The sequence below is a fragment of the Excalfactoria chinensis genome, chromosome 12, assembly GCF_039878825.1.
Source record: "Excalfactoria chinensis isolate bCotChi1 chromosome 12, bCotChi1.hap2, whole genome shotgun sequence".
Classification (NCBI taxonomy): Eukaryota; Metazoa; Chordata; class Aves; order Galliformes; family Phasianidae; genus Excalfactoria; species Excalfactoria chinensis.
The window spans coordinates 10,466,212-10,481,885 of NC_092836.1; the positions used below are offsets into that span (position 1 = coordinate 10,466,212).

Genomic DNA, 15,674 nt, shown 5'->3' on the forward strand with positions numbered 1-15,674 from the left:
GGGAAGTAGTTGAGAAAAGTCATCTGCAGCTGGATGTTCAAGTCTGGGTATCTATGAAGCAGGATCTTTAGGATATTTAAGTGACAAACATCTCCTGCTTGTGACAGGAGGAGTCCACGTACCCCGGAGTTATTGCCTTGCTTTATTAAAAAGAGTGATGCGTATTTGGCTTTGTATTTTGGTAATTCATTTGCTATTGATGAAGAAAAGGCTTTTCATGCATTTCTGTAACACAGTCTTGTGTTAGTATAGGACTGCAGCAAATGCAGAGTTTATTGGAATTTGCAAACGTGTACGTGTCTTTTTTGCTGTGTTAGCATGTGGGCCAATACACTGAATTAATCCTTCCAGCTGGTAGGAAACCACCATCATCATCCTGCTTTGGTGATGAGGGTCAAGAGAATGGCAGGGGTTTGTACTGAGTGATGATGTCTGATTCACAGTGTTTTTCTATTATTTTGTTTCTTCTAAGACTATGTGTAAACCTGAGGAATGTTGCATTGTTTTGTTTTTGTTTTTAATTATTCGGTGTGACCATAATGGCCTCAAGTTCCGTTTTGAGTCTGTACTTCCTTGTGTAACATTCAGTTTAGGTCTCTGTAGTAGAAATACTAAGTCATGGCTTGAAGCAGTGATTGAACACCTGGTGGGAAGGCAGGATCAACCCAAGGGAGCTCAGGTGTATGCAGTGCCCCAATTTACCTGAAGGGATGAAGCCAGGATCCACCCCTTCCCAGACCCCATTTAAGGGTTGGGAATGGAAACAACAGTTACCTTGCCAGAGATCCCTGCATACCTCAGGTCTTCTGAAGGTAAGTAGCTTCTTTCCCTTTTTGGCTGTTGCGTGTGAGCAAACCCTCACTTGCTGCTCTGCTGTTATTGCTCTGCTTTCTATCGTGTTATACTCCCATTTAGAAGTCTTTTTAACCATAGCACAACTGTACTCATATTTTTCTTAAAGGCATTAATAGCATTAATAGTAATGTCCAGAGCATCTTTGACAAAAATGCAGCTAGCTATGTGCTTCTTTATCATCTCCATTCATATCTCTATGGCTCTAAAAGGAGGGCAAATCTTTCCTATCTGCCCTTTTGCCTGATTAACTGGATGCTATGGCAGCCTCCCTTTGCTCTGCTGCAGTTTCATTCCCAGAGAAAGAAACCTAGTGGATGTTCAGCTCCTGGATTGTGGCAACACTTTGGGGAAAGAAGTAGAAAACAAATCAGGTTTCTTTTTGTACTGAAGGGCTGTTGGTGCCTCATCGATTAGGCGGTATTTGCTGGGAATCAGCAGATCCTTGCCTAAAGGCATCAGTCAGTGCAGTTCAACTCAATAACAACTGCATGACAGAGGATCAGGAGGGAGATCCCTAGAGAAACAGGGTAGGTGCTGGTGAGCAGCTGACTTTAGGGGCTTTCTTTGGTCCGTTTTTACTTTTTTCAGATTGCCTGAATTTGACAAAGACCCTTTAATTTCCAAGACAGAAAGACCTACAAATTAAGCAACATCTAGCTCCTAATGTGTGAAACTGCAATTTGCATACATCATGGCAGCTGCTCAGTCGGCCCTTATTACCTCTGTTGGAGTGTTAATTTAGCCTCAACTTTCTCATTTATTTAAATGAGAAAGCAGCGGGTGGCTGGCATGCCACATTATCCATGAAGCAACCTGGGAATCAGGTCAGCAGAGCCAGGAAGAGATTTCAATGCAGGGGACTGCAGGGGTGCTGCTCCCCGGATGGGTGGACACTGGCATGCCTGGGTTGCCCTTGCCCTGTGCTAAAGGTCAGCATTTATCCCAAAGAGAAAAGATCAATGTTTTGTTCAGGGTGAAATATGAGTTAATAGGATTAAGCTGGGTATCATGGTCAAGTAAGATTCCCTGCTTCTGTTTTCTCATATTCAAACTGGTGCTGTATGTGGAGATAAAACTAGCAAAATATCATAGTTTAGCTCTAACGTAACTAGAGAAGCTGTGATGTTCCATTCCTGGAGGAATTCAAGGCTGGACTGGATAGGGCCCTTGGCAGCCTGACCTACTTACAGGTGGGCATTCCTGCTCTCAGCGGGGGGGGGGGGGTTGGAGCTCAATGATCCTTAAAGTTCCCTCCAACCAATGCCATTCTCTGATGAATACATCAACCTCTGCTTGCAGAGCACTCGATGTGATGAGGTTCAGAGCCCAGCCAGGATGCTATGCACGAGTCATGTTTTTGTGCCCATGCTTCATGAAGTATCTCTTTACAACTGTGTATTTGTTGATAAAGAGCAAGCCAGAGCAAAACTGCAGAACCATGGGGTTGCAACTTTGAGGTTATAATCTGAAATCTTTCCTAGGAGAAGCATCCTCTTGGAACTGGTGGGACTCTTGCTTAGAAATGTGGTATTTATCCAGCAGGTTGATTTCCTGGGCAGCTTGATCTGATGGTTGGCAGCTCTGCCCATGGCTGGAGAGTTGGAAATGCATGATCTGTAAGGTCCCCTCCAATCTAAGCCATGCTATAATTCTATGATAATTATGAGAAGCTGAGATTCGGAGTGTTTTTTTTCTCCATGAGGTGACAGAAGGCACTATATGGTTGGTACCAGGCAAAAACTGGTTCTGAGACATTAAGTTCAACACATTTCCAAAACACTGAAATATTTGCATCAAATTTCTCTCCCACCTACTCCTTATCATTGTTTTAAAGTTTGCTGTTAAAAGATCACGTGTTTGTTGTAGTGCCACAGACATTTTTCCACTTGCTTTTAACTTAGCTTTGTTCAGCAAAAACTTTTGTCTTAGCCTACTTGTTAGCTGTTCATTTTCGCAATTAAAATCACCATGACAACACATAATGATATCAGAATGAAAGGATTACGGCTTAATTGCATGGAGGAAGTGGAAAGCAGAGAAAGCTTTGAATTCCAGCAGACCCAGCCTGAGCCCTGTTCACTGCTGCATTGCTCCACCTGTGCTGTCAGAAAGTACTGCCTGCCCTGGAGGAGGAGGCAGGGATATTCAGGAATATTCAGAGTTTTGTGAGCAATAGAAAGGAATTTGTCTTAAAAGTGCCATGGAATGGGCTTTTCGTATGAATTAGCTAATTCAATGTACTCCACAAAGGAATGTGGTTGTTATTATGCTAGCAGAGTCATTTTTATCATAGTGGTGGCATTTCATCAGTTTGCTGTTCCATCCTGGCTTCTGTGAAAACTACAGTATGGGGTTGGTTGGGTATTTACATTTCTAAGATAAAGGTGAAGTTTAATAGGAACAATCTGGGAGTTTCGACCACAGACATCTTTGTAATCTGATCTATCACATTTCCTGTCATGACTAAACTTTCATCGCTTTGATTTTTTTTTTTTTCCTTAGTTCAGTTCACAAATTAGGTAGAAGATGTACATCTTAATTTCCCCTTAAAAACAACAATTTGCTATTGAACGTTCCTGAACACAACCCTCACCACTTTAGAAAAAGCCCTATAATATAACAATCTGTCTAAACATTGAGATAAGGAAAGACATTTCATTTTCAGTTTTCTCGAGCTTAATGTGATCAATCAACCAATTATTTCAGTGAGTAAACATAACACTGCTTGAAAGAGAGCATTCTGGAAGTCTTTAATGTCTTTCTTAGTTAAAAGTGTAGGTACAACATCAATCAGTTTTATAACCCTAATTTTTGCTTAATGTTTTTCTCATCTTTGTTTAAGTATATGGATATATGTTTCATTATGGCCCTCTTGATTTCCCCTTCAATTTAGGGTGCACTGCTGCCTGAGTAGGTCTGCAGCTGATAGAGATCCGTGCAGCCCCGTTATTCCAGACCAATTTAGTTGATCTGCTTCTGATTTACATCTGCATAAGCATGTCGAAGGTCAGGGCTTACAACTGATTAAAAATATGTAGATACTTTGGAGGCAGGAATCCTCCTGCCAAAGCTGGTCATCCCTTATAGAAAGAACTACTCTTTTTTTTTCAGAGTCTTAAAATTGCTCGAGTTGGAAGGGACCCTTAAGGGCCATCTGGCTCAACCCCCACTGCAATGAGCGGGGGACCCACAGTTCCATCAGGTGCTCAGAGCCTGTCCAGCTTGACCTTGAGTGTCTCCAGGGAAGGGGGATATCCCCAGAGATGCCCACCTCTTCTCTGGGTGGCCTATGCCAGTGCCTTACTACTCTTATTGTAAAAAACAAACAAACAAAAACCTTCCTTATATCTAGTCTAAATCTCCCTTCATGTAGTTTGAAACCATTCCCCCTTGTCCTGTTGCTCCCTCTCGTTCCCTTAAAAAATGTCATTTTACAATTTCAGCTCTTAAGATATAGAAAAGCAGAAGTTTTGGGCAATGCCTGCCTGTAGAAATAGCAGTCTTGGTTCTGAGCCCAACCTGAATGGGTTGAACCAGCAATTGCATATCCTTTGCTGGTACTGGGGAGGGAGAGCAGCTTCAGTGCCAGCTGTCCTGATGTGGCCCTGTGCCTGACACCCGAGCAGCGCCATGTTCCAGCCAGGAGCCCAGCTCTATTCATAGCCCTGGCACCTCAGTGCACACAACAGCTCTCTGCTGCAATGTGAGATTTGTTTCTCTCCTTTTTGAGCCCTGTCTCTCCCACACAGCCCCACAGGCACCTGCTTGCAAAGGTACATGTTGAATCCCTTCTTGGAGCTGAGCTGGGTGGGAACAGTGGGGCTGCTTTGGGATGTTGGATGCATGTCTTGGAGGACCCACAAGACTGCAGGTGGGGCTTTGCTCCCATCAGGGTATCCCCTGTGTGCCTGGGGCTGCTCCTTACCATCAGAAAGATGGAAGTGTTTCATATGAGATGTACAGATTTGTTGCAGATGTGTGAGTGCTGGGGCTGTGTTGGGTGTGCTGCATGGCTTTGCTGGGAAGTTTCTTTTCTGTTTGGATGAATACATGTGAGTGCTTGCTTGGAATTGAAACTAGAGAAAGTTTGTGGTGAGAGCTGGTTTAAAACTGGAACTAATGTTAAGTTCTAAGGGTTTGCATCGTTTTAATTTTGCTGCTTAGTGACTGGCACACTGAGGTCTGCATACCAATGTTTGCAAAGCAAAAGGATACGTACTTCAGAGTTTATATAAACATAGGCAATTGCAGTTTGCAATCTTTTCTGCTGCAAAGATACAAATAACAATTAGGTGCAGATCAAATTCTAAGTTACTTATTTTAATTGTGATATAGCTTAGTGTATAAAAGCACAATGTGATATAACTGTTCCAGAAAGAAAACCTTTCCTGTACTCTGCAGTATGGTTAGAAAGAAGCGGAATGAGAAACTTCCCTGACCTCTCCCAGGCTGCTGAGAGAGCTGATGAACTGCATCTCAAACTCATTTTCCTTCTGCTGGCATCTATCGTTGTATGTGCAGGAAAACTTGTGCATCCTCCTATTGTGAGGAGCACTTTGCCATTTCAATTAGTTTTGATATGTAAGAAAATGATCTGCATACGTGAACCGTAAAAGAAACAGGCTCTCTGTATGTGAGTTTAGGTTCTATTCTTGTGCAATTAGTGCACATCATTGCTCAGAGCAGGGGTTGTTTACAGGGAAGTGTTTGTGATCAGAGCCATGTGCATCTTCTGTTTATGTTGTGGGATTCTTTTCACTGACTCCATGGAGCCTTGAACTGGACCAGGATTAAGGTAAAGGCTTATTTGACGATGTGGCCCATGAAGTCTTTGTGTTTTAGCTTCTTTGATTTTATTTTTAATGAATTTATAACAACTTAAAGAAAGAAAGAAAGGCCTTGTGTGCTGCGATAGGATCAATATTAATCCAGTCCTACATCGAGACCTCTGTCTGGGCTGTAAACAGGGCTCAAACTGTCAGACCTTTCCAGAATCACCAACTACCCAAGTGCTTTGAATGGTGATTAAAGCAGCTCCAGGTCTCCCATGGTTAAGTGCATTCCAAACCATTTTCAGCAGAATTTCAGGCTGCTTAAATCTCACTGCTAGGTGGTGGGGAGGCCATACCCTGGTAGGAAATCTCTCACAGGCAGCAGGAGCTGGCTGTCAGGAGACTTCTGAGGGCCTTGGCTCAGCTCCTTGGTGTCAGATGGCACGTGGGAATAAATAAGGTACCACAGGATTGGAAGGAGAAAAATAGTTGACATCTTTCAGATGTGCTGCTGTATGTTTGCAGTGTTCGCTTCTTCAAAACCTTGCAGTTCCTGTATTCTTTCCAGCAATTATGGACTCGTAGGATGGTTTGGGTTGGAAGGGACTCATAACATCATCTAGTTCAATACCCCTGATGTTGACAGGGACACCTCCATCTAGACCAGGCTGTTCGATAGATTGGTTTGGATCACCTGAAAAACACCATCTGTAGGGCTGATCCAGGGAGACTGAGAGCACTGAACAAGGAGAGCTCCTATTCTGACTTCAGTGACCACATCCACTGGCAAATCTTTTAAACACATTGGGGTTGAAGTTGTACTGTGGAAAGCAATGCAGACTCTGCAGTTCCAAAATTACACCGTGACCTTAAATAGAAGGCATAATTTTAACTTGCTTTGGCGCTTTTGAAAACCTGAAAAACCGAAATCTCTAAGTACCTAGCAACTGGTAGAACACTGAAAACTTAAGAGAAGTGAGATTTATGGTGGTGGATGAGATACACCCAAACACCAAATGTCTAATTGTCACAGGGAACCGTTTATTAGAAACATTTATCTGTATACCCTGTCAAACCACACAGACATAAATTCTATAAAAAGAGTTGGATGCTCTTCCACTCTTCTGCACTTCTCTTTCTATATTTTGTCTTGCCTGGATGGATGAAAATGATTGAAGAATGATATATAAATCAAAGCAAGAAATGTCCTGAAAGGTGACCTGTGTTTCAGGGAACAGCTCTTTAGCTGCAGACCAGCAGTGCTTCCCTGTTTGATCACAGATGACTGTTACTTGAATGTGCTTTTTCAGCCATTTGGACACCTAAGTGACAGAGTCATAGAATTGTTAAGGTTGGAGAAGACCTCTAAAATGTTGAGTCCAACCATCCACTTACCACCAATAATGCCCACTAGTTCATTTAATCTATTGATTTTAATCACGTTTTTTTAAAATGATATCCTATGAGGTCATAGCATAATTTCACTTCAGATGAAGTATCTGATTTATCCGCTATTAGCACTGGAAAAAAAACCAACACAATTGGATTGACATAATCTATTCTTGATAGGTGCTCTAGCTGCTTTTATCACCTTATTGCTCTCTAAGTTCATGTAATTCAATTTCTCTCAGCATCTTTCCAAGAACTAGTTAAATTAGTCTATAATTCCCTAGAATATTTCTTTCTATACCTTATTCTTGTGATATGTTTTCCCTATATCAAGATTAGCATTATTATTCGCTCTTCCTGAGTACTGGGGTAAGGTTTTAAATCCCCATCTTAAATGCCAGCACAGCCTCTGCAATTAACCACCTGAATTATAACGCGATTATTATCCGGGTGTTGATTTCTGCCTGGCCGTGGCTGTCAGCCAAATGTCATAATGCACACGATTAGTAGATTTACTCCCTGGCTTACTGATAACAAAGGAAGCACAAATAATTCATAGTCAGAGGCACTGCTTCTTTGATGTGACTGAACTCTGATCCGCTCAGCACCTGAAGGGATGCAGGCTGAAGAAGGGCAGCCTCATTAAAGTGGAGAATAATGAAAACAATGCAAAGAGGAAGAGGAGGAGGCAGGGATGACCCATGCTGGGCATTGTGACCTCTTTGGGGCTGGGTCCTGCAGCTCCCAGCCTCCTACCATGGCACAGGAACATGAAAATTCCTGGGGACATGGGGAGAGTCAAGGAAAACCCTTGTCCCAGACTGAAATCATGTCTCTAATTACAAGGCTGCCTTTTTTTTCCTGGGGTTAAGGGAAATTCCTGATGAGATGTTTCCATCTGGTTCGTAGTCCCTTTGCGCTGGGGCAGTTCAAAGAGGCTGCAATGTAACAGAGAATTGAGGACAGGGTTTATTTATAGTTGGATCATAAAAGCTGTAGAGCTGAGCTTGCAGCAGTGTGCTTATTTATGTTTTAAACAGCACCCCACTGCTGGTAAAACACGTGCTGTTGCTCTGGTCCAACACTGAGTGCGGCTCTTTGTAAGGTTCATGACACAAAGGTTAAAAAAAAAGAGCAAAAGTAAACTAACAAAACAGCTAACATGTAAATAAAGATAGCAGCCGAAAATGGAGGAAAATTAACAGCGCAGGTCTGAGATGAAGTAACGCCAATGGAAGATTTGTACCTGGATCAGTTTTTCACATTACAAGAAAGAAATCCCCCATGAAGTTTGATTCTAGTTTCTGGTGATGTTACAAAGGATTTGAGCTTTATGCGGGGCTTTGCAATGACAGCCCAGCCTCTGGCACCATCTCTGTACAGTGTCTCAATGCCAATTGTGTTTGTATCACATTTATCCTTTCTTTTAATATCAGTGTACTTTCTTTTTCCTCTGTAACCCAGAGGGGAAAGCAAAGCAGCTCCATTTCATTATTACCTTTTAATAGTCTTTCCAGTGATACATGGGAGAATGTTAATATCCTTCCAGTGACCTCACCTAAACACTGCCAGAAGCCAGGAAAGGAGTGACAAGTTTGTAGCTAATGTAGGGGATGAAATTCTGGTTAATGAAAGGATTTGTAGAATCACAGAATCATTTTGAGATGGAAGAGACCTGTAGAGGCCATCTGGTCCAAATTGAGTGATGGGTGTAGGCTATCTCCATCGCTGTAAGAAGAAAGGAACAGGCTCTCTAGGAGGGTCTGTTATGACAGGATGAGGGGAAATGGTTTCATATGAGAAGAGGGGAGATTTAGATTGGATGCAGGGAAGAAGGATAGTGAGGCACAGGCTGCCCAGAGAGATTGTGGTGTGCTGTCACTGGAGACAGCCACAGTCAGGTTGGTTGGGCTCTGAGCACCTGATGGAACTGTGGCTGTCTTTCCTTGCAGATGGGCTGGACCAGGTGACCTTTAAGGGTCCCTTCCAACTGAAATGATTTTATGATTTTTATGACATAACTAGTACCGGAATGGTAAGTAAACAGTGTCAACTGTACTGTGCGCACCTTAGAAAGAGATGACTGTGAGCATTCACTGTTGAATACCCAAATCACTTCTAAAAGAAAACATGAAATTTGCGAATCTGCTGAACTGTGTAATCAAAGACAGTGTTACTCTTAAGAATGCTAAATTAATGGTGAAGGAAAGCTTCAAGGTGGCCAGCAAAGGAAATTAAGTCATAACTCAGTTCTACACATGCTTCCTGATACATATAAAAGCCTGGAAAAGATGTTGTTTAATCATCTCACTTGTTCTTCACATTGGAAATGCACTTTTTGCCCATTACAGAGAAGGTGAGGGCTGTGTGAAGTTGTGGGATCAAAAAGAGAAGGGAGAGAAGCTGATCATTTTAGAGGAAGCTTGGTTAGTTAAGGTTGTTGAACTTGATGGAGGTGTTGTTTGTAGTAAACACTTTTATTAAGCTGGAGGGTGAGCAGCCCAGTGAATGGCAGTACAGCTCAGCTGCTTGAGATGCGTGTTCTCATAACGTGATCTTTTAGTCTTTAGTTCCTTTTATCAAAATGCAGTGAAAATCAAACATTAGGAAGTAATAAAATCGCTAGAGGGGAAAATAACAAATCGGCCGCCTAATTACCACAAAGGATTAAAAAAAAAGAACATCTGTTTCAAAAAAGGCTTTTGTTGGATGTAATGGCCGCTCCATAGGCAGCTGATAAAGAACTAAGACCTAAGGTTTCTTGAATTTCATTTCAGTGTAGCCTGGAGGAGGAAAAAAAAAAAAATCTACATTCAACATCCCTTTATTTTTGTGTAAAAATTATCTTTTATTGATTTTAAATATTACGAGCTCAGAACCTGGCCCACATTCAGATTGTGAAATTGATATTTTGTCTTCCAAATCCATTTTTAAAAGTCTGATAATAATCCAGATTCACGTCTCAGATGTGTTGCTTCTAGTTCCAAATTTAAAATATGGAAAGAATTGAAAAATCAAGGAAATGTGAGTATTCAAGCATGCCTGGCTTTTAATTTATCACTTAAAGAGAGGAATCTATTTAATTTGCTAAAATAGAATGATGGCCACTTCCAAAAACAACTGGACAGCTAAAGGAGTAGGACTGAAATTTATAATACAGCTGCAGATATCCTCTTCCTCTTTGAAATAACTGTAATATTAATTTCTTTTGGTCTTTCCATGTAGAAAAATCAGATGTCAAAGAATTTCGTATAATTTTCTATGTTGATTCAGGCTTCTTTAATGAAACAGTCTCTTTATGCTTTCCACATTAGAGAAAGCAAGCTCAATCTGTTGTACCAGATCCTGATGCTGCAAATTTAAGCTGGTGAGGAATGTTACTCATTTGAGCAGTCTCATTAACCAATTCATACCATGCTACAAATGTGTTTCAAACATGGTTATACTGTAGCTTTAGGACTTGTCTGTGCATCAGTGATTCATGACATGATTCCTTAACACATTTCTGCCACAGAACTGTCTCATTACCACTTTAGAGGCAAAAACTGCTAGGGACTGATATCTCTCAAGTGATGGGTAGGCTTTATTCTCCTATTGACAGCTTTTCCACTGTAACTCACATTTTGGCTAATCTGAAAGCTCATGAGGTTTGCTGAAGGGCCCCAAATCCTTCTATAAACTGCCAGGGAACTGGGTTGCACTAGTGGCTTTATTTCCCACTGCCTTGCAGAGGTGTAGATCACTGTCAGAAGTAATGAGAGTAGCAAGTCTAGTGTGTGTGTTTGTTTGTTTTAAGTCTTAAAGTCTTCCTTGAAGTCCCGTCTAGAAAAAACTCCTAGTTTGAATGGATCTGTGGACACTGAAAAGGCATTGCTCCATCCCACTGCCCAACCTTAGGGAGATGTTGAGAATACAGAGTATTTCAGCACCGAATCAGTGGACTTATTTCCTTTGGGTGCATGTGGAAGACAAAACTTGAATATCCGAGTTACAGTCTGACCTTGAGTTTATTAGAGTCAGTGGAAATCTTTCACTTGATTGTAATAAAAGAGGAAAAGAAAAAAGAGGGAGAAGGCAGCTGGAAAAATCATTTTGAAGGGAGACTTTCTTTGAATAATCACAAAACTTTGGGGAGGTACTGAATATTCAAGTGGAATATTAATGATCATTTGGAGTATTGAGTGTTGTGTTGTTTTTTTTTTTCAAGTCCTGGAGATCTTCATCATGAGTTCCTAGCATAATTTTACATACTATTCACATATTACTAGTTTGTGACACCCTCTACAGAATGATTTATCTTTAGAAATGAACAGCACTATTAATTTGCCTAGTGATTTCTTCTTATTGAACCACATTACCCTTCTATCTCTAGAAACATTCTCGATGAAGACCTTGAATTCCAAGAAGATCTAACAAGAGAGAGTTTGGCGATTAACCATGGACCATAGGGCTGAGGAGAGAAGAAAGCATCGCCACAGCTTGACTTTACTGGATCAAATAAAAAGAATGAAGGAATCATCAGAGATAGTTGATGTTGTGCTAGTTGCAGAAGGTGAGAAATTTCCCTGCCATAAGGTGGTACTAGCTGCCTTCAGTTCTTACTTCAAAGCCATGTTTACCTGTGGCTTGGTTGAATGCACTCAAAGAGAAGTGGTGCTGTATGACATCTCTGCGGAGAGTGTGTCTGTAATACTCAATTACATGTACAGTGCGGATTTGCACCTCACTAACCAGAACGTGCAGACTGTTGCAATGGCTTCGTATTTCATGCAGATGGAAGATGTTTTCAGCTTGTGTCAGAAGTACATGATGGACCACATGGATGCTTCCAATTGTGTGGGCATCTACTACTTTGCAAACCACATTGGAGCAGAAGATTTATGTGATCGAGCAAAGAGGTACTTATTTCAGCACTTTGCTGAGGTGAGCTTACAGGAGGAAATACTGGAGATTGAAGTCCAGCAGCTGTTGACTCTTATAAAATCAGATGATCTGAATGTTTCCAGAGAGGAAAGCATTTTGGACCTTGTCATTAGATGGGTGAATCACAGCAGAAAGTCACGTGCAGAACATCTTATCAAGCTCTTGAAGGAAGTGAGACTGGTACTGGTCAGCCCTTCTTTTCTTGTGGAAGCCCGCAAAAGAAACACAGTGATCCTGTGCAATTCAGAATGCAGTGATATGTTTGAGGAAGCGTTGAAAAGCATCAAACTAGCCACCCACCCTTCTCTCAGCTTGCGATATGGCATGGAGACTACTGATCTCTTACTCTGCATCGGCAACAACTCACATGGCATTAGGTCAAGACATGGGAGCTATGCAGATGCCAGTTTTTGCTATGCTCCTGCAACACAAAAGACTTACTTCATTTCCTCTCCAAAGTATGGAGAGGGTTTAGGATGTGTTTGCAGTGGTGTTGTCACTGAGAATAATGAGATTATTGTGGCGGGAGAGGCAAGCGCTGCCAAAATGTCTAGACAAAAAAACAGGAACATTGAAATTTATAGGTGTGTACCCTGTCAGAAAATCCCTGATTATTTACAGATTTTAAGTTCTTTTTAAAAAAGAGGTCAAGAAAAGACCATTACACAAAGTGCTCTTTACCTGATAGTTTTCCTGGAGATTTTGGCTACTCTGATCTGTTTTGAGGTCTGTAGTGGGGGGTAAATGTGTCAAGTGAATGACTTAAGGAATCCACTAGGTAACAGCCTTCTCTGAGAAATCCATGTTGATGCTCAGAGATGAAAAGATAAAGACTGATAATTTAAATCTTATTCTAGTTTACTTAAGTCTTTTTCAGATGGGCCCATGTTAAAGAAAGCCATGGCTTTTCTGGATTAAAGACAATTAAAAATAACCTTTTTTTCCAAACAGATACCTAAATTTACAGAAGTAAATCCCTACAGGTCAGTTAAAGTAGCTCTATTTTCAGCTGTGCTGAGCTCTTGCTCTTCTTGCTAACTCCAGTGGGAAGCAGTTATTGAACAGCACATGCAGAAAAATGGGACTCCTTACCTTGATTAGGGTCAAGTATCTTTGCAAGAATGCTTAAAGTTAGGATCCCTAATACTAAAAACATTTGATCTTGCAAACGATGGGGCTAATTGTAATAAGTCTCTATGAAGGAGAAAGCTCCTCTTGTCATCGCATCACTGAATAAGCACTGAAGATGAAGGGGATAGTATTTGTAAACAATCATGGGACTGCACTGAACCAGGGCATTCACAACTTTGAATTTCCCTACAGATACCACCAGCGAGGAAATCAGTTTTGGCACAGCCTGTGCACCGCTGAGTTCCGTGAACTCTACGCATTGGGCACTGTCCACAATGATCTCTATGTGATCGGAGGGCAAATGAAAATCAAAAATCAATATGTGGTCACAAACTGCATGGAGAAGTACTCGATGGAGCAAGGTACCTGGAGAAGCACAGCACCTCTGCCAGTGCCATTAGCCTGCCATGCAGTGGTGACAATGAAGAACAGGCTCTACGTGCTGGGTGGCTGGACACCACAGGTTGAGAGAAGTGCCAATTATGTTTCAGAAAAATGTTTGCTTTTTATATGTTGTGTGTTTTTTACGGTGTTTCTTGCATGGGAAAATAATTTGCTCACATTAACGTCTTTTCTAGGAAAACTTAACAGGGTAAAGAGGGATAATGTCCATATTAAGTCATCCTCACTAAAAATACCAACTTCAGGAAGGGCAGTTTTCTCATGAAGACACGCTCAGTGAGCAAGATTTTGAAAAGATTTTAAATTTCCCATGTAAATGTGAGTTCCATTTTAAAATAGTTGCTTTGATACCTAATATTTGCAGAAACTTGAAATATCAAATATTTAGAACTGTTTGAATTGGAAGGGACCCTTAAAGGCCATCTGGTCTGATCCCTGTAATGAACAGGGATGCCTACAGCTCTGTCAGGTGCTCAGAGCCCCTCTGGCCTGACTTTGGGTGTCTCCAGGGATGGGGCTCCCACTGCCTCTCTTTTAGTTTGAAGCCATTTCCCTTTGTCCTGTCAAATGCTTATTTGGCTTTTCTATATATAAAATGTTTCAACAGGGGTTTTCAGTAGCACTACAGATACTATTTTCAGTACAACAGGTAATAGACAGAACTATGCTACGAGGCAGGTGGGTATCAGGAACAGTGCTTGCTCTCTCCAGTCATTCCCAGTATGAAAGATGCTTTCTAAGAGTTTAATCCATTCTTATTTACTACTTGGTGTGGTTTAGTTTGGGGTATTCAAGAAAAAAAATATGAAACATTTACTTGACAGTGATTTAGAGCACCTGTAATTGTTACTGCCAACGATAATATTTTCAGATTGTCATCACATCTCATTGGTTTGTGATCACTTGAAATATATAACTGTTTGAAGTGCTTAGATGAGATGTATTCAGCAAACAGGATTTCCAGCTCTTTGGATATTTAGATTCCTGAAGTTCCCCAGAGGAGACAGCAGAAAGATCAGAGAGCCTTTCTTGCACAAGAGAAAGGATACGTTGCTGTTTAAAGAAGTAAATTATGAGAACAGGTTTAATGTAGAAACAATCTGTCCACTAAAAAAGGAAGAAAGAAAACTTGGACTGGAAGGCAGAACAGATACAAATGTGGAAGTGAAAATCAGCTCTGTCTGTCTTAACAGGTCTCCAGAATAGATTGAAAATGGGGAAAATGGCTTAGATGCACAAACTACAAACACTAACCCAGTGATGCTTTTAAAAAATCACAGGCACCTGGGAAATGCTTTATATTCATATCTGACAATCAGCATGTGTGTACTAACAACATGTGAGTGTGGGTTCACACACAGGCAATCTGCAGATGAGCAGACTAATGCTAATTGACTCAAAACTACAGCATTGTAACAGAGCAAATTGTCATGTGTGTCACCACAGAAATGATGTGGGATGTGAATTTAGAGCACGTCAAATGGTGCCTGCTCTTAAGTATGTGCTCACTCTGCACTGAAAATACAGTTTACTCTTATCTTGGTGAATAAATCAGTATTTCACACCTATGATGGAGAAAAATATGTCTCTGGCCACTCTAATGGAGTAATTAGGAGGTTCAACGTTGCCTGTTAGTTTGACTTCTACTATCTTGTACTTTATATCATAGAATCGCAGTATCATAAAGGTTGGAAAAGCCATCTAAAATTATCTAGTCCAACTGACCACTTACCACCAACATTGCCTGCTGTGTCCCACTGAACTATTTCCATCAGTGCTAGAAATGTCTTTGGAGTGCAAAGGAATAAGCAAAGCAAGAGCACATCAACCAGCTTTGCAAGTAAGCAAAGTAATTTTCTCCTTTCTATGTGAAACCTTTAATCCTGGGAAGTTTCAGAATTCTCACCACAAAGCCTGCTGCATACAACTAAAGCATACAGTGTATGGCCTGAGTAACAACAGAAGTAGAAATTCAACCATTAGCAGGAAAAAAAGAAGCAGCAACTTTTCCCCTCTATTATTAGTAGCACTTCATAGGAGCCTTGCAAAAGAAGCTGGTTCTGGCAGAGTTGGGCCCATACATGTGTTGTTATTACGCAGATCATCAGCTTTATTGCTACAGAATATAAATTCACTCTAATTCACTTGCCTTCCACAGCGTACTCCCAGCCACAAGTCAGGGGTGCTGTTAAACCGTCCTGC

At 41.2% G+C, this 15,674-nt stretch overlaps 1 protein-coding gene across 1 annotated transcript in view; it reads left to right on the forward strand.

Annotated features, from left to right (window-relative positions):
- The window catches only part of KBTBD12 (kelch repeat and BTB domain containing 12), a 46,926-nt gene that overhangs the window by 9,111 nt on the left and 22,141 nt on the right, over positions 1-15,674 (forward strand). Inside the window, exons 4-5 of the mRNA XM_072346902.1 lie at positions 11,389-12,523; positions 13,263-13,533. Coding sequence (XP_072203003.1) covers positions 11,454-12,523; positions 13,263-13,533 — 1,341 coding nt within the window. The 5' untranslated portion in view covers positions 11,389-11,453. The remainder of the gene's footprint in view (positions 1-11,388; positions 12,524-13,262; positions 13,534-15,674) is intronic.